At 36.6% G+C, this 25,046-nt stretch overlaps 1 protein-coding gene across 1 annotated transcript in view; it reads left to right on the top strand.

Moving 5' to 3' along the window:
• Positions 1 to 16,849: 16,849 nt before the first annotated feature.
• LOC110106924 (probable prolyl 4-hydroxylase 4) overlaps positions 16,850 to 25,046 on the top strand; it is a 14,783-nt gene continuing 6,586 nt past the window's right edge. The window contains exons 1-4 of the mRNA XM_020837017.2: positions 16,850 to 17,088; positions 17,159 to 17,216; positions 17,326 to 17,430; positions 18,528 to 18,585. Of these exons, the coding sequence (XP_020692676.1) occupies positions 16,973 to 17,088; positions 17,159 to 17,216; positions 17,326 to 17,430; positions 18,528 to 18,585 (337 nt within the window). The 5' untranslated portion in view covers positions 16,850 to 16,972. The remainder of the gene's footprint in view (positions 17,089 to 17,158; positions 17,217 to 17,325; positions 17,431 to 18,527; positions 18,586 to 25,046) is intronic.

Below are 25,046 nucleotides of genomic sequence, written 5' to 3'. Positions count from 1 at the left end.
AATTTGTTATTTATGAATTCGCCACCATTATCTGTGCGTAGGGTCCGTATGGTGCGATTGAATTGTCGTTTTATAAAGTTTTGAAATTCTATGAATTTTGTAAATACTTCAGATTTGTGCGTGATTGGAAAATCCATGTAAATTTAGAAAAATCGTCTATGAATGAAACGTAACATCTGAAACCATTATTTGATACAATGGGAAATGGACCCCAGATGTCTGAGTAAACAAGAGAGAAGGGAGAGTCGGTTACGGTGAGTGAAATAGATGTAGGCAATCTGTGACTTTTTGCCATGCGACAGGAGTTGCAATGTGAACTGGAAGCGTGAATGTAGTTGCTCCGTCTAAGAGAGCGGCCATGGTGGATGCATAAGGGTGGCCTAGCCGGTGATGCCAAAGATCCGAAATTTGTTGAATGGAAAGAAGAGCTAGCTGATCCATGTGATCAGCCCGGCAGCTTTGGTTTTGAAGAGGGTATAGGCCATTAATAGAAGGACCCGTGAGAATACGGCGGTGGCTCTTCCGGTCCTGAATTTCATAGCCGTTAGGGGAAAAGATAATGATGCAATCGTTGTCCTGAGTTAGTTTATGAACCGATAGAAGATTAAAAGAAAGATTGTGAACAAGATTTAGATTCTTTAATTCGAGACTACCTGATGGTGTGGGAAGAATGCCTTTACCGGTATTGTGGATCGGGAGTTGGTGGCCATTGCCAAGAACAACTTGGCCTGACCCGGTGTAGCTTTGAGATTGTTGAACATTGCTAAGATCGAAGGTTAATGAGATGAAGCTCCTCTGTCGAGGAACCAATCGGACGAAGTGGGTTGTGCCGGTGTCGTAAAGAGGGCCGGCATGGGATCGGTGTTATAACTGTCGTCATTGCGGTGCCAGCACTTGATGGCCGAGTGACCAAACTTACCACATATTTGACAGTTAATAGAGGGACGGTTCTGCCTATTTCTGCGCGGTTGGTTGGAATTGCTCGGTTGGCGGTTGTTTGATCTACCGGGGTACGAGTTGCGTCTGCGACCCCTACCGCGACCGGCGGTGAGGGCCGTTTGATTGCCAACGTGATTAAGTGTTTGAAGATCTTTAAGCGTTTCATGTGCAAGGTTGAGCTCTTCGTTGCAGAGGAGGGTATAAAGCTCGTCAAGACTTACATATCGAAGATTGGTGCGGATGGCCATTTTGAAGGCTTGATAAGTGGTTGGAAGGCCGTTGAGGGTGTAATGAATGACGTCTTCGACGTCGACTGGAGCTCCGGCAGCAGCTAGTGCGTCGACTTTAGATTTGACGTCAAGGAGGTATTGCGTCATAGACTTATCTTTCATAGACAAGAGATGTAGTTCGTTCTTGAGATGGGCAATTCTTAAACGTGTGCAAGATTGGAGCCGAGTGTCCAGAGTTTGCCATATCTCAGAACAGTGGTCGATGGAGAGTACGTAGGGTAGGATTGCGGAGGAGATGATGGAGTAGAGTGCCGCGGCGAGGTTTTGGTCGATTAGGACCCAGGTGGTGTAGGCGGGGTTTTGGATCTGGTGACCAGTGCTGGATTGGATGAATTGAGGCGGTGAGGGAGATGTGCCGGTCAAGAACCCTTCAAAGCCGTTTGCGCTAAAGATATTTAGCACTTGAGATCGCCAAATGGAGTAATTATCATCCGTGAGGACTTGAGTTGTAACGTTCTTGATGCTGTTCATCAAGAATTTGAGGGATGAGGGGATTTGTGGTGAGGAGAATGTACCGTCATTGGTGGGGTTTTCTGGCGGGGTTGCGGAGGAGGTGGTGTCTGTGGAGGCCATTGCAGACATAGATTCAGATGGTTTTGAGGAAAGGGGAGCCTGGAACTTCTGATACCATGTAGAATGGTAAAGAACTTGCCAAGATAAGAAAAGAAGATAATAGGAAAAAGGTATCACGGGATCGTGAAAGCCTCAGCAGGGAAAACTAGTAATGTAAATGTTATTTCCTTTTTCTTGTAAGATGAGTACATAGTGTTTAAATAGACAGAGGAAGTTCCAGAAGATACTTCCTATTCGTTTAATACAAGTATTAACCCATACAGTGATTGCAACGTGTATTGTTATGCTAACAAAAACTCATAATAGTATTAATAGGTGCAATATTTCAATATATCAGTCAGCGTACGATATTACATTTAGTGTCAACATAAATTCAAAGTAAAAGCATGTGTCATATTTCAATAATAAAATAATTGAATTAAACTATTATTTCACAATACATCATATCAATTTGCAAATGTGCGTCGTTACATCGAATCAATCTCGTCAGGCCCTTATATCTCCTAAGTACATCATGTACACATCATCTCATTATATCACATCAATCCTCTTTTGCCCCTATATCTCACAAGTATTTCATATATATAGTATCAGACCCTTATGTCATTTATGCAATTCACATATATAGTATTAGGCCCTTCTGACTCCCTAGGCACATTACAATTCATTAATTTTGTTGTTCATATCCTTATAACTCACGATAATTATTTCACATTTTTTGGCACATGAATATATAAATAATGGTACTTTTAGCATGTATGAACATATCTAACATAATGTATGAATATACAAAATTTCACATGTACAATGAATGCAATATTATTTTTAAGAAATTAGTTAGTTAAACATTTAACATGTATAAATCACAAAACCATTTATGAGCAACATCCATGTCATCATTTTGAAGCCTTTATTCTATAGTCACTTCTATCAGTGTCAACATAATCGCCAAAGCACTTAAAATTTTATGCATTCAAAAATACTCAATGAAAATATGAGTTTTTTTATCAACATGATCAAAACAGTATATTACTATATTCTATAACATATCAAATGTTACTTGATGAAAATTTTTCTAAACTTCATTTAATCAAATAAATTATCAAAATTCTTATGCAAATGACCAATATTGAAAATTAAGATAAGGTAACAGTAACCTATCTTGATCTTGACATCTTTTTTAACTAAATCAATGGGCAAAATTAACTCTAAGATCACTAAAATCCACTTTCTCTCTTAGGATTCTCTCACTCTCTATCTTTCTCTAGTTGATTGCCCTTAAAAAATGAGAAAATGAATTCTCAAAATGATATGGAGAGCTTGACACTACAACCTGACCTTTTCACAGTGCCATAACACTATCCATTTGACACTCATTCTAATAGAGAGGGGAGCACGACATGGCCACTATTTCAATTTTATAGTGTTCTCAAGAAAAATATTTCAATACCAATAAGTAGGGGTGTCAAAACCGGGTCACGGGTCGGGTTAGTGTCGAACCCGAACCGACCCGAAGCTAAACGGGTTGACCTGAACCCGACCCGATTATGGATACGGGTCAATATTCAGGACCCGAACCCGACGTGAGTCGGGTTTGGGTTAACCCGGAATGACCCGCTAACCCGAGTTATTTAAAAAAAAATTTAAAAACAGCTACACAGAAAATTATAAACATAAATTTCCATAAATAAACATTTTATTTACGAATCAAAACCAATTTGTTAATTACAATATACAAATTACAAAATATTAAACTATCAAATAAATTACACAAATAATTACAATTTATAAAAATAATTACAATTTACAAAATTTTCAGCTCCTTGATGTCTTGACTCTTCTGCCTACGGCATATAGAATGTATTTCTTTCTGAACAAAGAGAACCCGACTGATTTCAAAGAATAGAGGCATGCCTTCAATTAGGGGTGTCAAAACCAGGTCACGGTTCGGGTTCGTGTCGAACCAGAACCGACCCGAAGCTAAACGGGTTGACCCGAACCCGACCCGATTATGGATACGGTCAATATTCATGACCCGAACCCGACCCGAGTTTTTCAAAAAAAAAATTCAAAAATAGATACACAGAAAATTATAAATAGAAATTTGCATAAATAAAAATTTTATTTACGAATCAAAACTAATTTGTTAATTACAATATACAAATTATACAAAATATTAAACTATCAAATAAATTACACAAATAATTACAATTTATAAAAATTTCAAACCATAATTACAATTTACAAAATTTTTAGCTCCTTGATGTCTTGACTCTTGTGCCTACGGCCTGCCCTCATAGAAATAAGCTAACTGCAAAAAAAAATATAAACAATTAAATATATATAATTTGAAATTCATGAATTAGTTGAAAGCTTGAGTTATTAGCTCAGATTAACCCTCCAAATAATTCATCATTCAAAGAAATGTGAGTCAACACAATAATATAATTTTTTTTCGGTTGCGGACTTGCAAATCTAGAAATTGCCATCCAAGGCGGCATTTTGTATTTTATACTTAGTATTTGTTTGATTAACCCTCAAAATGCCACCTGATTGCAATAACGTCTTTTCCACAATTGACTTCACAATAAGTTTAGAAGGGTACTCATCATCGCTACTCAACTTTTAATCCTTTCGGAACCAACCATCAACACAGCCAATTGTCAACACAGCAAAACAGGAATAATAACAAAAGAATCTCCCTGCCAAGTGCCAACACAGCCAACCAATCTCCTTGCCAACACAGCAAACCCAGCTACCAAGCCAACCAGCCAGAGAAACCACTAAATTATTTATGTTCTGTTATTTATGTGCAGTTTCTACTATGTTTTTCTGTTCAGCAAAACCTCCCAGCAAACCATCATATAAAATACATCATATAAGTTTATTTTTGTGCAGTTTTTACTATTTTTTTCTGTTCAGCACAACATCCCTGGGCTTTTTGAAGCACCCAGCAACAACACAACAAACCCAGCAACTAATGTAATCCAACTAAACACATCAAACTCAAAACCCTAAATGTTTAAAGACAGCAACAACACCAAGTCAGCAACCAACCCAATAATACAGCCAACCATCAAAGTATCAAACTAGTTTTTGATGTTATTTCTATGCAGTTTCAACTATTTTTTCTGTTGAGCAAACCATCCCAGCAAACCAGCAGTTCAAGACATCTAGCAAATGGGTAAACAACCCTCCAACAAGAATTATAATGGCACATACATAAATAAAAAATAAGATGAAAAGGAACCTCCACAAAACAGATAATCCCCGAAAATAATGATCCAGGAATTATACAAACACAACACAACACTAGGCAGACAGATAGCAGAAGAAAACATGGTCTAGCTAACAGCAAAACCAAATGAAGAGACCAAACCCGACCACCACAACCACCAGATAACGAAGACAGCAACCAACCCAGCAAAATGTTTAAAGGCAGCAACAACACAAAGACAACAACCAACCTAGCAACCCAGCAACAACACAGATAAGTAGCCAACCATAAAACCAGTTTTTGCTGTTTAGAGATAACAACCAACCATCAAACCAGTTCCTGCTGTTTAGAGATAGCATCATAAAAATAGTTCATTACATCAATTTAAAGAAAAATTAGACAGCAAATAAATTCACAAAAGTCATAAACTGATGTTCATCAAACTACTGAGCTGTCACCAACATCTTCTTCATTTTTGTTCACATCTAAATTTAGGATATCATCAGTTATTGCATCAATTTCAGGGTCTTTTACTGCTGCAATAATGCATGTATTAAAAATAAATTAGCACAATGAGATCTTAAATAAAAAAAAAATATAAGATGAATGAATAATCACCATGCTCTCCATATAACCAGTCCTTAGCACAGATTAGTGTCTCAACAATATCATGTTTTAATGCACTTCGGTATTGATCTAAAATTCTACCGCTATTGCTGAATGCAATTTCAGATCCTACTATTGAATGGATTCTATTTTCCATTCAACCAAAAGGAAATGTAACTGCTCAAACAATGAAATTCCATCATGGGGAGGTGGCATAAATGCAAAAGTAATAATTTTCTTTTGTAAATGCGAATCATTATCAATATAATGAGCATTTAAACAAATAAAACCATCAGTATTTATAGATGTCCAAAGGTCGGATGTTAAGCAAACCCTGCTAGTGTTTCTAGATAACTTTTCCATTAAATTAATCTTCTCCTTAAGGAATAGTCTTTTGTAATCATTTCTAGCAGTATTTCTAGAAATTAATTGCAAGTCACGGCGAAGATATAATAAAACTGATGATCAAACTTGTCATAAGACATAGATATTGAAGATTCAGTGTTGGTTTATAAAATCAACTGTCCTATATCACACATATTTCTTTTCTTACAATTTTCGAGGTGGCGTCTAGGATTACCTGTTCCATTTTTGCTAAGTAGTACCACATTTCTTGCATTTACATTTTTGTTTTCCATCTTTCGTAATAGGTAACATCTCATAATGGCCCCAAACAACTGAGGTCATTCTTCGCCGTTTCTTAGTAATTGTCGCATCATTACATTGATCGTTAGAGGGCTCTACAGGTATTTCACAAGTCTGGGGTTCTTCATTTTCAGCAAAAGAAGAAATCCCATGAATGGTATTAGAATCCTCCATCTAACAAAAAAAAATTAGAAAATATTACAACTTCACAATGCTATTTGTTAATTTTCTTTTTCAAAAAAATACACATAACACATTGAGACTTTATAATGGCCAACTAACTGCTCAAGCCAACCATCCTACACTAAAAAGAAGTATGACTTCAATACTTAATGGGTTGAAGGCTTGTTACTCCAAATACTTAGTAATAAGTAATAACTAATAATGGCCAAATAATTGCAAATTCTTAATGTGTTGTTGAACAACAACTCATCAAAATAACTAGGACTCTATGGGTGTCAACTAGGAGCAGTAACTGAACAGAAAAAGTAGCAGTAACTGGACATAAATAATAGTAGTAACTGCACAGAAATAACAGCAGAAACTGCACAGAAATACCAGAACATAGAGCACGACCTGGCTCTTTTGCATAGAAATAACAGCAAAAATTGCACAGAAATAAAAGTAGATACTGCACAGAAATAACAGCAGAAAGTGCCCATAAATAATAGTAGTAGCTTCACAAAAATAACAGCAGGAACTGCAAAGAAATAATAGTAGAAATTGCACAGAAATAACAGTAGAAACAACACAGAAATACATGAACATAGAGCTCGACATGGCTCGTTTGCATAAAAATAACAATAGAAATTGCACAGAAATACCAGAACATAGAGCTCGACATGACTTGATTGCACAGAAATAATAGCAGTAAGTGAACAGAAGTGCATAACTGCAGTAAACTAGCAGAAAAACCAGCCGGAACTGACCAAAAAATCCAGAAAATTGAACTCGACTTGGCTCGTTTGCACCAGAATATCGGAAAAATCCTAACCCCAAAAAACCAGAAAATCGAGCCGGAACTTCGCAACACAGCTAGAGAAATCTCTCCTATGCTCATAATCTCATATATCATGCTTCTAAAAGGAGAAGAAAGGGAAAAAGATGAGAGATACAAACAGCGAGAGATGTAAGTATTCCTGTTGAGCCAAAGAAGATGTGTACGATGAACACCACGAAACCACGGACCAAGAATATGCCAGAGAAGGAGAAAAGAGGAAACCAAAGACAGATCGAGGAGATCTGTAGAGAAGAAACGGAACTTCGGAAACCCTAGACGAAGCAGCGAAGAAGAGGAGAGCTACGGCGCGTGAAATGAAAATGGATGGCGTAAAACCCTAACACGACGTAAGTAATCCGCATTCCGCACGCACTATGCGTGAAATAAATTCGTGTGTCAAACGGGTCGGTTAACAGGTTACCAGGTTAACCCGGACCCGACCCGAAATTCAATTCATGTCATTTTTATGAACCCGAACCCGACCCGTTTTCCAAACGGGTCGTGTCCAACCCGAAAATTTTGGGTCGTGTTCGAGTCGGGTTTTCGGGTCGTGTCAATTATTGACAGCCCTGCCAATAAGTAAGCCTAGCATTGAAGTGCTTCACTTACAACGTTGCAACGCCCCAAGGAGAATTTTGCACTAAGTCCCTTTCAGGTCATCATTACATAAGCGTTCTTTACATTCTTCCCTCATAAAAATATCATCCTTAATATTTCACCACATTTACTTATTAGTCGAATAGATATTGATAAAATTATTTCATCTCAATCTCTTTCTACAATGTGGCTTCTCTGTCAGTCCAATGCTTTCATTGAACTTAACCATAGAAATTTGTTTGTTCCTCGATCATTTTACATCATAAGCCAAAATACATTTATGTTCTTCCTTATACATAAAAAATTTAGCATTCTCTTCCTACAAATTGGATTAAAGTAAATGTTGATGGTTCACTTCTTCAAACCAATCAAACTAAAACAGGTGGAGTTATCACGGATCACAAAGGGAGATTTATCTTAGCTTTTGGCAAGAAATTGGTTCATTTAGACATTACACAACTTGAACTTCATGTTTTTTTATCATTAAGGGAAGTTGTTGAAGACTGGATACTAGATAAGGAAGGCATTTGGATAGAAGGAGAAATATCAATGTCATCAGGATGCTTCAAAGCAAATGCCAACAGTAAATATCATTTGTAATTACACATGCAACTATGTAAGTGTGTACATCAAAGATTATGGTTATGGGCATTATATTTAAACTTTAAAAAATTTTTATAAAATATTTAATAATTATTATATGTTTTACTATTAAATATTTAATAAATGAAGATTTTTAACTTGAATATAACACACTTGAAATGTAGCAAAAATAGCTATGAATCAAACATTTAAAACACATTTTTCTTTAATATTTAATTATCATTTCTAATTTAAATATTATAAAAAAAATGTTTTTAACCTCCGTTTTTATTGCTCATAGCTTCCCTATTTTTATCAGTCAGATTTATATGCAAAACTACTATTATTACAATATTAAGGAGATTATAATTGGGTAATAGTAACAATTCAACTAAAATTTTGTTTGAGACAGTTTTTTATTACTTTCTACACTAGCTTTTTAGTATAATTTTTTTTTTTGTTTAAAAAAATTGTTTTAAGAAGCAGTGAGAAAACCATCCCAAACGAAGCCTAAATATAACTTTGAAAGCTGCCATTTAAGAAGTTGTGTGCTGATTTTAATACCATGCTTGAAATTATAGGAATTTAAATAATAAATAATAAAGTTGAGCAATAAACTTTTTTGAAAACCAAGTGCTTTGTAGATTTCCTATCTTTAAGAGTTTTGAATCTAAGGTATTTTGGTTGGTAGCCATAGCTACTAACCAACAAACTACGGTGAGCTGCTTAACTTTTTGTAAATGTGATGTTAAAGTTGTTGCGAGGAATGTAAATATTTCAAACTACTATAAAAAGTAACTTTATGGCTTTGAAATTTCTTAAAAGCGACGAAAAATAATAGCCAAAATTATGATTGTAATCTAAGAAGCAAAACAGTAAAAAAGTTTTCCAAATAAAACTTTTTCTCTAAATCCGAGAGTAGTTCAACCCTTTCGTTTTTATTAAAATTGAGGAAGTGTGAGAATGGTGGAACTATCGGGGATAGTTTTGGATGGATTTAAATGTAATTTTAAAATAGAATTTAATGAAATTATATATCTATATATCTGATTAGGATTAATTTATCAATATTTTCAAAGAAATTATTTTCTAATAAATTGGATTGAATGAGATTTGATTGAACAAATAAAGATAATTCTACTTAATTGTGACAATATAGCGGTTGTAATGAAATTAGCAATCGATTAAATTTGTAATCATGACGAGATACAGACGATCAAGTGACGATTACAATTATGACAATATGCAAATAATCGAGCGATGATTATGATCATGATGAAATGCACATGTTCGAGTGACGATTATGTTCGTGATGAAATGCACATGTTCGAGCGACGATCATGATTACGACGAGATGCATATGATTGAGGGAATATCACGATGGCGATATGACATACATGATCAAGTGGTAATTGTCATCATGGTTAAATACACACAATCAAGTGATGTTTGTGATCACAATGAGCTGCGCATGACTGAGGGAAGACATGATCAGATTGCAATCGTGGCGAGACATACATGATCAAGTAAAATAATGGTGAAATGTGCGGCTATAAAGTGCTCCTAATCAAGAAGTCCTAGTTCAAATCATATGGCATATGGGTGTCATGATGATCAAACTAGAGGACTAAGGCTTCATTTGGGATGGCTTTTTTACTGATTTCTAAAACGGAGTTTTAGTACAAAAATTTTTATTTTTGTACTAAAACTCCGTTTTAGAAAGCAATAAAAAAGCCGACCCAAACGAAGCCTAAGTCAACCAAGATGTGTGGGCAATGGTAGAGCTCGAGCAAGACAAAAGAGATGTCAACACACCAAATTTCAAACTAAGATTGTTGGTCAACACATAAAAACAATATTTTGCTTGATGTTCATTAGAACTTGGTTGCTTTGGTTAGCTACAAAGGAGTTAATCTCCAGGTTCTCTTATGATATATCTCCTTATAATGATAAAATATCTTCAATATTAACTATAGAAATTATATGCATGTCATTTAAAATTCAAAAAAGTATGCACAAGATTTAATTTTTCCTAAAATTTTGAAAGGGCTACAAGCCATTCTATAAATCTTTTTTACATTTATAGTTATTTCTTTCAAATTTAATTCTTATCATCATAAATTTACCCTCCTAATGATCTCCTTATACTTTCTTATTTATTTACAAACTTAGAATATTTAGGCTTCGTTAGGGACGGCTTTTTTATTGCTTTCTAAAACGGAGTTTTACTATAATTTTTTTTATTTTTGTATTAAAACTCCATTTTCAAAAGCAGTAAAAAAGCCGTCCCAAACAAAGCCTTAGTGTTACTTGGTTTAATTTATTTTCTTTCACTTTCATGAAGGCTTGTAAAGTATATAATAAAGGCTAATTTTTTAAAAGGAACTAATTAATTTTCATAATTAGCAAAAACGGCATATTTATTTAAAAATTTTAAAACGAGCTAATTCGCTAATTATATTAATGCATTCAGAATGCACTAAAACAATTAGCGCATTGATAATGCACCAAGTTTTTTGGTGGGATCATAAGAAGATAGAGAAAAAGGTGTACAAAGATAATAATAAGGGAAAGGTGGCAGAAATTCCAAAAATAAACAAAAAAGAAGGTGGAGTGAGAATGGCAAAAGATGCCAGCGTAAGCCCTCGAGAGAGTGTCCAATAACAGAAGACACTGGTGAGATATTTTCAGTGAAAGCTCTCTGGGAACCCTAGCCGCCGCTGAGCTTTTTGTCATCTTGTCATCAGCTTCTCCTCCCTCCCTCCGGCGATGCCAGAGGGATCTTCTTCTTCTTCTCCTACTCCCTTCAAGGATTCTATTCTTTCCCCCTCTTTCCCCTCGCTTTCAAAATCTCCTGGAGGTCAGGTTCGTTTGATCTCCAATAGTTGGAACAAAGTTTTTGAGCCTACTGCAGCTTCCGGAAACCCTTTAAAGTTTTCGCTTTTTCCCTCGGAACCGGAGATTATCCCTTTCTCTGGGGAAAAGTTATCCAATGGAGGGGAGGACTGGAAGCTATGTCTGGTTGGTTATTCTATAGGGAGGCGTCCCTATAATGAAGCCTTGCTCTCGGCGGTTAAAAAAACTTGGAGTTTGAAAGGTTCGGTTCAACTCCTTTCACTAAATGATGGTTTTTTTCTCTTTCGTTTCTCTTGTGCGGAAGATTTCGATATGGTCTGGACGAGAGGAGTCTTGTTCATTTTAGGGAAACCATTTGTTCTTCAAAAGTGGCACCCCAAATTTGTTCCAAAACGTGAAGATTTTGCGTCTGTTCCAATCTGAGTGAAGATTCATGATCTTTCTCTTGCATGCTGGAACTCAGAGGGTATTTCGAGGATTGCAAGCAAAATCGGTGTTCCTGTTGCTGCGGACAGCTTGACGGAGCTGAAAACCAGACTTACCTTCACCAGAATTTGTGCTGGTTGATTGCAAGGCCACCTATCCGGAGGAGATTCAAGTTTCTTTGGATGTGGAAGTGGTATGCTTGAGAGTGCAATATGAAAGGCGCCATTTTCCCTGTCAACACTGTAAGTCTTTAATGCATTATTCTTCTTCTTGTCCGAAAAAACCAGAGAGTGAATCTAATGAGGAAGGTAAAGATACTGGTAAATAACCGAAAAATTTAAGAGGTAGGAGTACTAGCAGAAGGTCTCGTTCTATACCTATCTCCAACTCTGAACCTCTGGATAATCTCCCACCTACTCAGTCCTGTATCAAGGAGCCTATCAATCCTCAAATTCCCCAGAATAATCAAAATTCTCTTGAGTCCCCTTCCATGGTGATTGGACATCCTTTACAGTATCAGCCACATTCCCCAACTCTCACTAAAATGAAATCAAAGGAAACTGATATTGTTGCTGATTCCATTGTTAGAGATTTTGTCAATGGGGATCAGTTTAGTTTGGGCATCCGTAATCTAAACTCGCCCAATGATGTTTCTTCCTCATCCTCTACTAATATTCAAACACAGTCGACATCTGACGGGAAGGATTATGTTTTTCCAAATAGGTTTGAAATATTAAACGATGAGGAAGATATCAAGGACCCTTCCACTAAATCTGAGGTGAATTTAGAGAGGGATGATTCTAATGCTGATGCTACTGGGAAGGATAAGAATGTTAAAGTTCAAATCAAATCGAACAAACATCTTGAATCTACTACAGTAAAAAAAAATGCTAAGGGGAAGCAGGGGAAAAAGTCCCAATCTAAGTAAAAATCCTGATGTCTATTCCACTAATGATTGTGTGGAATATTCGGGGGTTTAATCGCCCTGATAAAGTGCTTTGTTTTAAGCGTCTTATTGAGTCTTTTAAACTTGATTTACTTTGTATTTTGGAGAACAGGATTAAAATCCATTCTCTTGATGATCCGTTCTTTGAACATTCTCATAAGCTTTTCTCTTATGAAGCAAGCTGCAACAATTTTGCTTTTTTTCTCTGGGAGAATCTGGGTAAAGTGGGATTCTTCTAAGCTGATTTTCTCTCCCTCGATTATTACCTCTCAACTGATTTCTGGTATGATCATTGTGTCTAATCAGCCTCTTTTTCAGCTCTATGTTGTTTATGCTTCTAATAGCATGTCAGATCGTAAAGTTTTGTGGAACTCTCTTTCTCAAGATGCTCCTGATGGTAATGTTCCCTGGGCTATAATGGGAGACTTTAATTGCTGTATATATGCCACCGAGAAGCTTGGTGGCTCTCCTCTTTCACATCTGGCTCTCAAAGATTTCAATGATTGTATTTTCCACAATGGGGTTGTGGACCTTCACTCTGTTGGTTGCAACTTTACTTGGTATAATCTACGGGTTGACAATCCTATTCATATCAAATTGGATAGAGTCCTTGTGAATGAGAGCTGGCTGAATCACTTCTCTGATTCTTTCTGTTCCATACAAAACCCATCCTGTTATGATCACTCTCCTGTTATTCTGCATTCTGGAAACTCTTTCAAGGTCCTTCATCATTTCCTCTGCAAAAATTATTGGACCAAGGTAGATAAGTATTGGACTATGTTGTTAGAGGTTTTCTCTAAACCAAGCTCTGGAAATCCGATTTCTCATTTATGTAACTCCCTCAGGCAATTTAAAAAAGAGATTAAAAAGGAAACTTGGTCCTCCTCTTCTAGTGTGTCTAGGCACATTGAGTATCTTAACAACACTCAAAAGACTCTCATGGAGCAAATGCTACAAGATCACAATAATGTTCAAATTAGCAATGAATACGAACCTTGTAACAATCAGCTGGCTAACTTCAATAATCTTTATGCTTCATGGGTCATTCAGCGTGCTAAGGTGAATTGGTTAAAATTTGGGGAAGATGATATTAAATTCTTATATGCTAAGATTCGGAGTAGGATGGGGAGTAGGAAATTTGTTATCAATCTTCTCAATTCCAATCCCTCCACCAACAGATCTAATGTGATTTCTAATATCATTCAATACTTTCAAGAGCTATATAACCTTCCCGCTTCTCTTTTTGTGGGTATTGGTGAACTTCCTATTGGTGTTGCAGTTCCCAATAGCTATCATCATACGTTGTCCTCCCCTGTGACTGATGTTGAAATTAAGGCTGCAGTTTTTATGGGCTCATCTAACTCTTCTCCTGGGCCCGACGGATTCAACTTTCATTTCTACAAGACTAGCTGGCATATTATTGGTCCTATTGTGAGTAGAGCAGTTCACTCCTTCTTTGAAAAATGTTATATGCCCATTGGTGTGAAAGCTACAGCTCTTGCTATCATTCTCAAACACTTTAATGCTGCCACCATTGCGGATTATAGGCCTATAGCTCTTTGCAATGTGCTGTATACAATTATTGCCAAAATTATAGCTTTGAGGCTTAATCTGGTTATGACCACTATTGTTAAAGACAACCAAGCTGGTTTTCTTAAGTCTAGAGTTTCCACTGACAACATCCTGTTAGCTTCTGACATTTTATTTCATGTGGGGAAAGAGGTAAAGAGAAATTTTTTTGTGCAAAACTAGACATTAAGAAAGATTTTGACTCCGTCTCAAGGGATTTCTTAATTGCCAGACTGATTCAGAAAGATTTTCCTAGACGTTTGTTAACTGGATAAAAGCTTGCATTTATGATGTTAATTTCTCGGTCATTCTCAATGATGCACTTGAGGGATATTTTTCATCCTCTGCTGGTCTTAGGCAGAGTTGTCCCATGAGTCCTTATCTATTTTGTATCATTATGGATGGATTTTCTAACCTCTTAGAGCATAGGGGTTTCAAGGGGATTAATGTTAATGGTTACTCTCTTTCCCATTTGCTATATGCTGATGATGTCCTCATATTTGGTGATGCCTCCATTGATAATTGCTGCTTGTTGGTTTCTATTCTAAAAGAATTTGCTGATCTTACGGGATTACACATAAATTATGATAAGAGCTCCATTATGCTTCCTAAACACATGCACAATCAGATTGATATTTACAATGCTCTATCCATTCACAACATTACTAGCAAGATCACTTATCTGGGCATTCCGTTGTCTTTCTATAGGCTTAAAATAGAGGATTATTTTCCATTATTGGATAGCATTAACAGGAAATTCACTGGTTGGAAAGCTTCGCTGCTATCTCTTGTGGGCAGACTTCAATATTTGAAGTTTACTATCCAAAATACTATTGCTTATTGGATAAGGGAGGCCATTTTGCCTAAAGCTGTCCACAAGTTTTTAAAAAAATCTTGTTTAAGATTTCTGTTTTTTGGGGATATAAATTCTGCTAAAAAACTTCATATGATTGCTTGGGATAAGGTTTGTCTTCCTTATTCTAAAGGGGGTTTGGGCATTTCTTATATTCAGGCTATGCAATTTTCTTTTAATTGCTCTATCATTCTTAGACTGTATAATTGCTCTAGTCATCTATCAGCTTGGATATTTAGGAAATATGTATCTCCTTGGAAGCCTCCGCCTACTGCTGCTTCCACTTTTTGGAAATCCATTTGCAATACTGCCATTATTACTAAGCACTGCTTCAAGTTTAGAATTGTTAATTCTGCTTCTATTTCTCTTAAATGGGATCACTGGATTGATAATAGTAACTTATGTGATCTTTTTGGGATTGAAAATATTGCTATTATCCCTGATATTGCTATTTCTAACATTATCTCTGAATCTGCGTGGGTCTTTCCTGATTCTTTCTCTTTCAGCTTAAGTGTTGTTATTTCTGGTATAACTGGGATTGAGGGTGAGGGGCCCTGTTTGCTTTGGTATGACAAGGTAAAGAGCAATTTTAAGAATTATCTGTTGGAATTTCATTCGGATATAATGAATCGTAGTTGGTACAACATGGTTTGGCATAAAAGAAATGCTTTGAAATTTTCTGTTTTTGCTTGGATGGCAAATGTGGGTGGCCTTAAAACGGCTGATGCGCTTCGCCTCAGGCATATGTTTGTCCCGTCGCTTTGCTGTCTTTGTCATACTTCTGAAGAAATGGTTTCACACCTTTATTTTGAATGCAATTACTCTTTCTCAATTCTTTCGGGTTTAATTCCTGGGTTGAGTAATTTTCTGTTAAAGCCCAACATTTTTCATATTTATGATTGGATTATTGGGCAGTTTAATGGTAAGCTGGAGACTTTAAATTTCTATAAATTGGCAGTCTCTTCTGTGATTTATTTTGTCTGGAAGGAGAGGAACAATAGATTATTTGGTAAACACATCCAATGCCATGCTTCTTTATTATTGATTATTAAGAGAGCTTTGTCAGAGAAAATTCTGAAATGGAGAAATGCTATGGACTTATTAGAAAGACTGTAATTGGCTTCAACTCACTGCTGTTGGCCAGTGTTTATGCAGATATGCCCGCCTGGACAATGATGAAACTCCCCTCACATTCCCTTGGACGGCCTTTGGCTCTTGGGCAACCAGGGATGTGGTTGATCTGCTTATCTTACTTATTACGCCTGAGTCCAGGTGCCACGGGCATGGGAGTTCTTTTTGACTCTTTGCTTTGGTCTTGACTGGAGCTTTTCTGGTATTATGGAGGCTCATCTACAGTTTATTTTGCTGCTGCGTCTGAGTTTTGGAGGGCTCTCTTCCAGGTTATATATTCTCTGGCTTCCCATTCAGCAGCTGTCCTGTGTTCGTATGGGAAATCTCATGCACTTGGAAATTGCTTTGGTTATCTGTTTTGCAGCTGACTTCTCTAGTGCTGATGCTCCTACCACATTTTGGTTATTTCAATTTTAATTTGCTGTTTTGGGTGGTATAAATGTGGTATAGTTGTTTTTTATCTCTTTTTGCCTACTTAAGTTTGTAGGCTGTTTTGTTTACTTGTATTTTCACATGTAATCTCTTTTTTTTATAGTAATAGATGGGCTTAGGCCCCAAATTTTCCCCAAAAAAAAAAAAAAAAAATAATTCTCCCAAAACTGGTCACGTTCTCGCTTCTATCAGGTTTTTCCAGCTATAAGCTATAAGCTGTCTGTGCGGCGACCTCGCTCGTTCATATCCAACTCGCAGAAGGAATTTAAGTGCTCAGGGATCCTCAGCGCCGTCTCTGTTTGTCCATCCGATGTCTCGATCCGCTGTTAAGTTTTCGCTTCTTTGCCTACTCTTTTCGCTCTTCTGCCGTCATTCGTCCCAGCTCGTCAATCCCTCCAGAGCAAAGCAGATCTCATCGAAGCCCAGGTCCGTCATAGCTCTTCACTCCTTGTTCTTTTTTTCTTTCCCGTATTTGCTCAAATTTGGCCTTTTGTAGAGCGTTCGTTTACGAAGGCTTTTTGACTGATGAAGAATGCGATCATTTGATATCCCTCGTGAGTTTGATCTACTTATCTCGCTATGATTTGTAGTGATGGCTATATTATCTATATGGCTGCATCGTCAACTTCTCTGCTTCTCACTTTTATCTGTCAACATATGTAGGCGAAATCAGAGCTGAAGAGGTCGGCGGTGGCAGATAACTTGTCAGGGAAGAGCACGCTTAGTGATGTCCGAACTAGCTCTGGGATGTTCATCAGCAAGGCCAAGGTTTGTTTTGCATTGCTTCCACTAATCGAAATCTATTTGTGAACATATTTAGGGAGGGATAGAGGGAGAGAAATAGAAAGATCCTATTTCAGGCAGGATTTAATAAATATTTAGCTTAAATCGTGCCAAACTGCTTTTTCTTTGGGATTTTAATTTCAGCTATTTAGATAAATCTCATTCCAGGCCGTTATTGATTAAAATCAATTTTTATTAAATCCTCCCATCATCCACAAAATTTAATAGATATAAGGATTTCTCTCTTCTCTCAAATCTTAAATCCTGAAACAAGGAGCCAACTGCTGTTCATGATGTAACTAGAGTTAACAGTTGTTATGTAAACAATTTCTAGGTTTTAATCCACTATTTGGCTCCAAGAAGGATTTAGTAAATCTTATCAATTCAGATTTAGCAAATCTTGACGGAATTAAAACTTGAAAATTATCTGGCATGACAACAACAAATATTGTTAATTTATTTGAATATTTGTTTCAAGATTTAAAATTTATGCAAGGAGAAATTCATTAAATATTGTGAATGATGCGATTAAGAAAACATGGATTTAGCTACTAACGTTGCTAACAATGAATTTAACAAGACAGTAGGATTTAAAATTCCCAAAATTATTTTTGGCAATATTTAAGCTAAATCTGGCTTAAGCTAAATGTTGCTTAAATCCTACCTAAAATGGGACAACAAACAGTCCCTTTATTTACCAACCTGAGTTTTACTAAAGATGAGGGAGCATCTTTATTTGCAAACCAAAGTTTTACTGAATCCTACGCGTCGCAAACAGCCCAAAGTAGTACATGAGTTTTTAGTTTTTAGTATCCCATCATTTACCAACATGAGTTTTAACTTTAGGTGAGAAACAATTTATACTTATGCTAGGTGATGTCTTGAAAATCTGTCTTCCTCATGCTATTTTTAGCATTTGGAAATTGATTTTTTTCCTTTATTCCCAAAACTTAAATTCAAATACATGCTGCCATCCTCTCAGTTTGTAGTATACTGCTCTCATATATGATGATATGATATGTTTAATTAAGTGTTCCATCTCTTTACTTACCAACATTTGATACAATTAATAATCTTTTCAGGATGATATAGTTTTAGGTATTGAGCAAAAAATCGCGGCATGGACATTTCTTCCAAAAGGTAATTTTGTTATGCCCTTTAAGTTTTTCAGATTTTGGTTTCATACAAGAAATGATGACACCAACGGATACTATGTGATATGCTAGTAGAGACTAGTAAGTGATCTATTTCACGCTCAAACTAGTCTCTATACCAACTATTCTATGCACATGAACTAGTAAATGAATAAGTACATGACTATAATTTAGGTGTAAGCTTCAAGACATTTTTTGTCTCGTGGTGAGGCACGCCTCAATGTGTGCGTTTTGATTGCTTTTATAATTAATGAGAGTTAGCATTGAATAATTATAAACTTAATTTCTTTTGAAATGGTTGGAAAATTTCTATTATAATGTGAAATATAACGAGAAGTCAATTTGTACAAATTCTATTATTGAATATCTATTATTAATTCAATTTCTACTGACTTCATCTAGATGGTTCTCAAACTTGCAACGATTAATTTTTCAAATTTTCTCAGTCTGTCAATTAGCTCCTGAAATATGGTGATAATGGGCATGTATAGACAAGGTCATTTTATCATCGATGTTGCCCATGAACAAGTAAATGGCATGTTCCTCTGCCAATTATTGTTTGCTTTTCATACTCATATTTCCTCAGCATGTAATGTATTCAGTTATTGACTCATCTTTTCTTTGTTTCTCCAAAAGCAAGATCAATGCTAATTATTTTTTTGTGGCATTGACGAAACTTACAAACATTGTTTTGGGCTTTGTGAATTTCTTAACCGAGTTGTTGCAAAGTTCAACATTCCCTTCAAAAGCAATTGAAGTCAAACTACTAATGAATTAGTGAAAGTGTAATGCATTCGCACCCCAGTTGTAAAGGCTGTTTTTCCTCCCAGGATCGTCCGGGACGAAGTGGATCGTTTAGGGACGATTGGTGCAGGTGGTGAAGAAATTGTGAAGAAATCTGTCATTTCGTCTGTACGAACCTGGAAGGGTCGGGACGAACTAGACAGAGAGTTTCGTCTGGACGATCTGGTCCACGCTCTGGTCCAGAGGAGATCGTCTCGGGACGATCCTGCTTAATAAATATCCCATTTAAGTCGTTTTGAAGAGAGAGAAAGTCCAGGAGAGAGAAAACCGTGGAAAGAGGAAGAAAAGTGGATTTTTGGGCGACTTCGGTCCATTTTCGTCCGTCGCCGTAGTTGGGAAAGTTGACCGACTCGAGGTAAGGCACATTCCGCCTTTCTCAATTTTCAGAAATGAGATTTTTGACGACTTTATGTTCCGAATTTTGTTTCCGTTAGCAAATTTCTGGTGTTATTTTCTTCTGACAAAGATTTTACCGCGTAACTTTTGGTATGTTTCTGAGATGATAATTGTGTACGTTTTGAGTATTTTCTGGAAGATTTTTACCGGATATTTTGGATTCCGCGGTGTTTTAATTGAAGTGCAAATTTTCAGGATGTTGAAAAATATTTTGTCAGTACAATGAAAGTCTTACAATGTTGTTGTGAATATTCTGTGATAATTTGGTAAATTTCTGAATCTGTGAATTTTGTATAAATTCCGTATATTGCCGTTTTGCTGCTGGTTTTGCGTACGAATTCTGCTTTTGTCCTGAATTGTACATTGAATGAATTGATTAATTGTATGCTATCAGAAGAGAGTTATAAGGGGCCGGAATCCTATGTGATTCTGTTGTCTGGGTCCGGGAAGGGAGACATAAGGGGAAGTTCTGAAATCTGAAATTTTGTATATCTGTTCTGTTCTGGTGCTATAAGCACAAAAGGGAGCCATAAGGGGAAGTTCTGGTGCTATAAGCACAAGGGAGATATAAGGGGAAGTTCTGACATCTGGAAGGAAGTTCTGTTCTGAAATTATCTGTTCTGTAAAGCTGTAATGTGATTATTTCTGCTATGACTTCTGTACGTTGTTGTTTATTCTGTACGATCCTATCTGATCTGTGATTTGAAGCTTGATGATCTCTGATTTGAACTTAGATTTTGATATGATTTCAGTTTTCCGTATCCGATGTTTGATTTCTGATTGAGCTGTTATCTGTTCTGTCTGTTATACGATTTATGTACGATTGTTCGAATTCTGTACGGATACTTTTCTGATATGTTTTTCTGATGTGAGTTTCTGATTATTTTTATTGGTGATTGATGTCTTGCTGAGCTGTTAGCTCATCCTTGTTTTCTGCGTGGTTTTTATATTCTGGGAAAAGGGAAGGAGGTCTTAGACTAGACGTTCTGAGTCTGATCTGTGGTTAGGTACTTGATACTTTTGATTTTTGTACAGTCATGACTTTTCTGTTCTGTTCTGTTCTTTCTGTCCGTGAGCCATGTACTGTATCTGTATATGATTGTTTTGATGAAAGAAAAGATAGATGAACTTTTCTGTATTTGGATGTTTATAGTAGCTCTGTGTTTTTCTGTCTATACGATATTTGGAAGAAAGTTCTGAAGCAAATTCCAAAACTAGATCCTGGATTTCTTTGGTTTTGTTGCGGCCCGATGCGAGCGGGATCCGTCCCGGTCGGGTTGGGTCGTGACACCAGTGTTGTTACAAGTTGCTTTGAACTGGATCAAGTGCTGTTTAGGGTTGTCGTTGCCATTGAATATATTGAATTTGAGTACCGAGTAGCCTTTTGGACATGTCACCTAATCATACTATGTTGGAGCGTCCTTTTCTCCCCAATTTTCCTGCTTATTCTAAAGTTATAACTGCCTTGACTTTCTCAAAAGTAACGACAATATCAAGCCTTTATCCCACTATGTAGGGTCGGCTACATGAATCCTTTTTCTCCATTGTGTTCTTTTAAGAGTCAAAGTCTCATTTAGATCTAATAAAGAAAGATAATTTCTAATATTTTCTAACCAAGTCTTTTTAGGTCTATCTATACATTTCTTAACATAGATCAAATCTAATATATTACTCTCTTAACTGACTCATCAGAAGGCCGGCGTTTTATGTGACCAAACCATCTAAGCGATTCCCTCTAATCTTATTTTCCATTGGAGCTACTCCAACCTTTTCACGTATATGCTCGTTTCGTATCCTATCTCTAAGACTAAAGCCACACATCCACCTGAGCATCCTCATCTATGCAACACTTAACTAAATATTATGCTTCTCTTTTAATGGCTAACATTCTGCACCATAAAGCATTGTAGGTCTAACCACATCTTGTAAAATTTTCTCTTAAGTTTGAGTGGTGCTTTTCTATCACACAAAAAGTTCGATGCATTCCTCCACTTCAACCATCCAACTTGAATTCTACTAATAATATCCCCATCTATTTCACCATAACTCTGGACAATAAACCCAAGATATCTAAAACGAGTACTCTTATTAATGAATTGATCGCTCGAAGTCACAAGCCCCCTACTTAGATCTATTACTATTAAAATTACACTCCATGTTTTCGGTTTTAGATCTACTCAAACGAAAGCCACTAGACTCTAAGGTTGACCTCCATAATTCAAATTTACCATCAACTCCCTCTTTAGTCTTATCATCAAGAAGAATATCGTCAATGAAAAGCATACACCGTGGAACATTCTCTTGCAAAACTCTAGTAAGAACATCCATGACTAAAGTAAAAGATATAGGCTTAAAGTTGATCCTTGATGTAATACAACTGAAATTGAAAAATACTTGGTCAAACCACCTTGTGTTTGAACAAAAGTAACAGCTCCAACATACATGTTTCTAATGACTTGAATATAAGAAATATTAACCCCTTTCTTTTTTAGAATTCTCCATAGCACTTCTATTAGAACTTTATCATATATCTAAATCAATAAATATCATATGAAGATCCTCCTTATTCTTTCTATACTTCTTCATCAAACCTCTCAATAAATGGCCTTGACTTTCTCAATTTGAGCATCCATCATTTGTTAAGCTGTGCTCGGGGTATTTTAAGGAGCAGGCTAGAGCATTATAGGATTATTTGAAGCCCCCCTCAAAGGAGCACCTTATACTTCATAGACTTGAGGCATTGGGTAGCTGGCAAGTTGATAGGAGCATTGCTTGATGCTTAATGATTGATCGGTGGAACAAGTGCTAGATTTTCAATGATGTTCTTCTGCATCAACTACATCGTCACATTCATTTGCGCCAACTTAGGAAATTTCATTATCCTTGGTTCTCAAATGACATTGCATTTGTTTGTTTTTGAGCTAACACAACAACATTGACAAGAGCTGGTTGGTCTTCTTTCTCGTCTTGTACTTTTGGAGGATTTACTTATTCATCTTCTTCTTATTCATGTTGTTGTTGTCTTTTAGGAGGAACAATGGTGGAGCTCCATGTTGTTGATACATTTGCATATTGGACTGCTCACCAATGTGTCCTATTGCATACACAACTTCAACTTCCATTATTTCTTCTTTCTTTTTCTTAGTGTACCCGAATCTCTGAGTGATGCCTTCATTAGATCTCATGCTTAGTGGTAGGCACAAACAAGATTTGAATAGGGAGATCAGGGCCGAAATTGACTGCCTCTCTTGAGGTTGAAGTAGATTGGTGATGGGATCATTTGGAGGGTTCTCCAGAGTATTGACCATCACGAATATCATCAGCTAGGAATTTATTCTTAGGAAAATCCACTCTTAGTGGGTTTTATTAATGATGGATCTCTGGGGAATACATATCATATGTCAAGCATTGTAAGTGCTTGATGGGATTTTCTTCACTAAGTTTTGAACTCCATATCTTTTTTTGTTTCTGTCTAAACCTTTTGATGGAAAATTCTTGGACACTTGGTTCATGTGTCACACTCTAATATACATCCTACGGAATTTTATTTTTTAACGACCATTGCGAGTATCATTAGCCAAGAATTTCTTATGAGGAAATCACTCTTGGTGTGTGTTGACCCTGAATTTGTGAAATCCTTGGTCAAAGTGGTTGACTTGGTCAAATTGACCAAGCCAGGTCCCAAGATCACATCCCTTGTGTTCAGTGGGTCAAACCCAGTCTACTTAGCCCAAACCTAGGCCCTAGGTCAACCTAGGTTGGCCCAAATTGACCCAAACTACTTCTATTCAATTTCAAATTCAATTCATGGCTTCTTAAGCTCAAATCTCACCTCCCCTGGACCCAATGGGTCAAACCCAACCCATTGGGCTCAGACCCTGGCCTTGGGTCAACCCAATTTGACCCATTGAGCCCTAATGGGTCTAATTTAATTTCAAATCAGTGCAACCCTATCCTTGGCTCAAATTCCTATCCCTTGGATCTCTTTGACTAGGTTGACCAAGTCAACCCTTTACTTGGTCAACCCAATTCTCTCTTGGGTCAATTTGACTTATTTAAGTCAAATTTAGACCCATTAATGCCTTGAATTATTTCCTATTGATCCCTAGAGCCAAATCCCGTGCTAATCAACCCTATTTCCCTCCTATATCATTCTAAATTCGATCCTAACCGTTGATCACAAGCGTTAAAATATAAATAGGGGTATTAGGGCAACTTAGAACCCCTCTTGCAATTACTTCCTCCCTAAGCCCTCCCAAGACGAATGATCTTGTGTGAGAGCTCTCCTTAACTCCCTCCACGATTCCCAAACCAAACTCGACCATTCCAAGCTGCCGGCTGCGATCCTCTGGCGAACTCGAGGCGATTTCCCTTCAAAGCTTCTCTCGTTCAATCCAAGGTGAGTCAAGGCCCGATTGCAAGAGGAGAAACATACGTGGACAATCAATAAACTCAACTGTGCCAAGAATTTGAAGATCCAACGGTTAGATATCTAAAAAACCCTTAACCTAGATCACTACACTTAGGATTAAATAGCGTTTTAATAAGCACGTTAGAAGCTATAAAACATATCCCCCATGATTTCTGTTCATACGTAGATCTTAGGTTTAAAATTTCATGAAATTCTATTGAGCCTCTTGCGAGAACAAGAGCTTTTTTTGTTTTAGGGTTTCGGTTCGGTTGGTTATCCGCTACGGGTGTTCTGGACCATTGATCTCGCAAATCAACGGTCCAAATCTGGCCTAATCGCCGCTCTGTCTGACCGCTATATCGTTCCCGCAGCTCTGTTCAAGACCGACTCAATATGAGCCATTCGTTTCATACAACAGGCGATCCGACGGCCGCGGTGGGACGCTGACACGGATTAGTGAAACCGCGTGGGTCCCGCCGCCATTTCAATCATCCGACAATGATTGCATCGCCATCGCGCAATCATTGGCCACCGCCACCGTCGTTTAAATGATCGAATCCGAGCTCGCCAGGTGTCATCCAGCCGCATTTTTTTATTTAAATCAATTTTTAATGTTTTTTTTTTAAATTATTTTAATTCAGATTTTCTTCCAAAAATTATTATAAATTATTTATTAATCCAAAAAATGCGTATAATATGCTGAATCGATCGTATTTTTGTCCTATTTGATTTAAAATTAATTTCAATTAAAGATATTAATCCTATTTTAAATTATATTAATTATAAGATCTTTATCTAATTTTAATTAATAAATAATTATATAATATATATATATA

This window comes from Dendrobium catenatum, unplaced genomic scaffold, assembly GCF_001605985.2.
Source record: "Dendrobium catenatum unplaced genomic scaffold, ASM160598v2 fragScaff_scaffold_1177, whole genome shotgun sequence".
NCBI classification, from domain to species: Eukaryota; Viridiplantae; Streptophyta; class Magnoliopsida; order Asparagales; family Orchidaceae; genus Dendrobium; species Dendrobium catenatum.
This window is presented reverse-complemented; position numbering and strand designations above follow the sequence as displayed.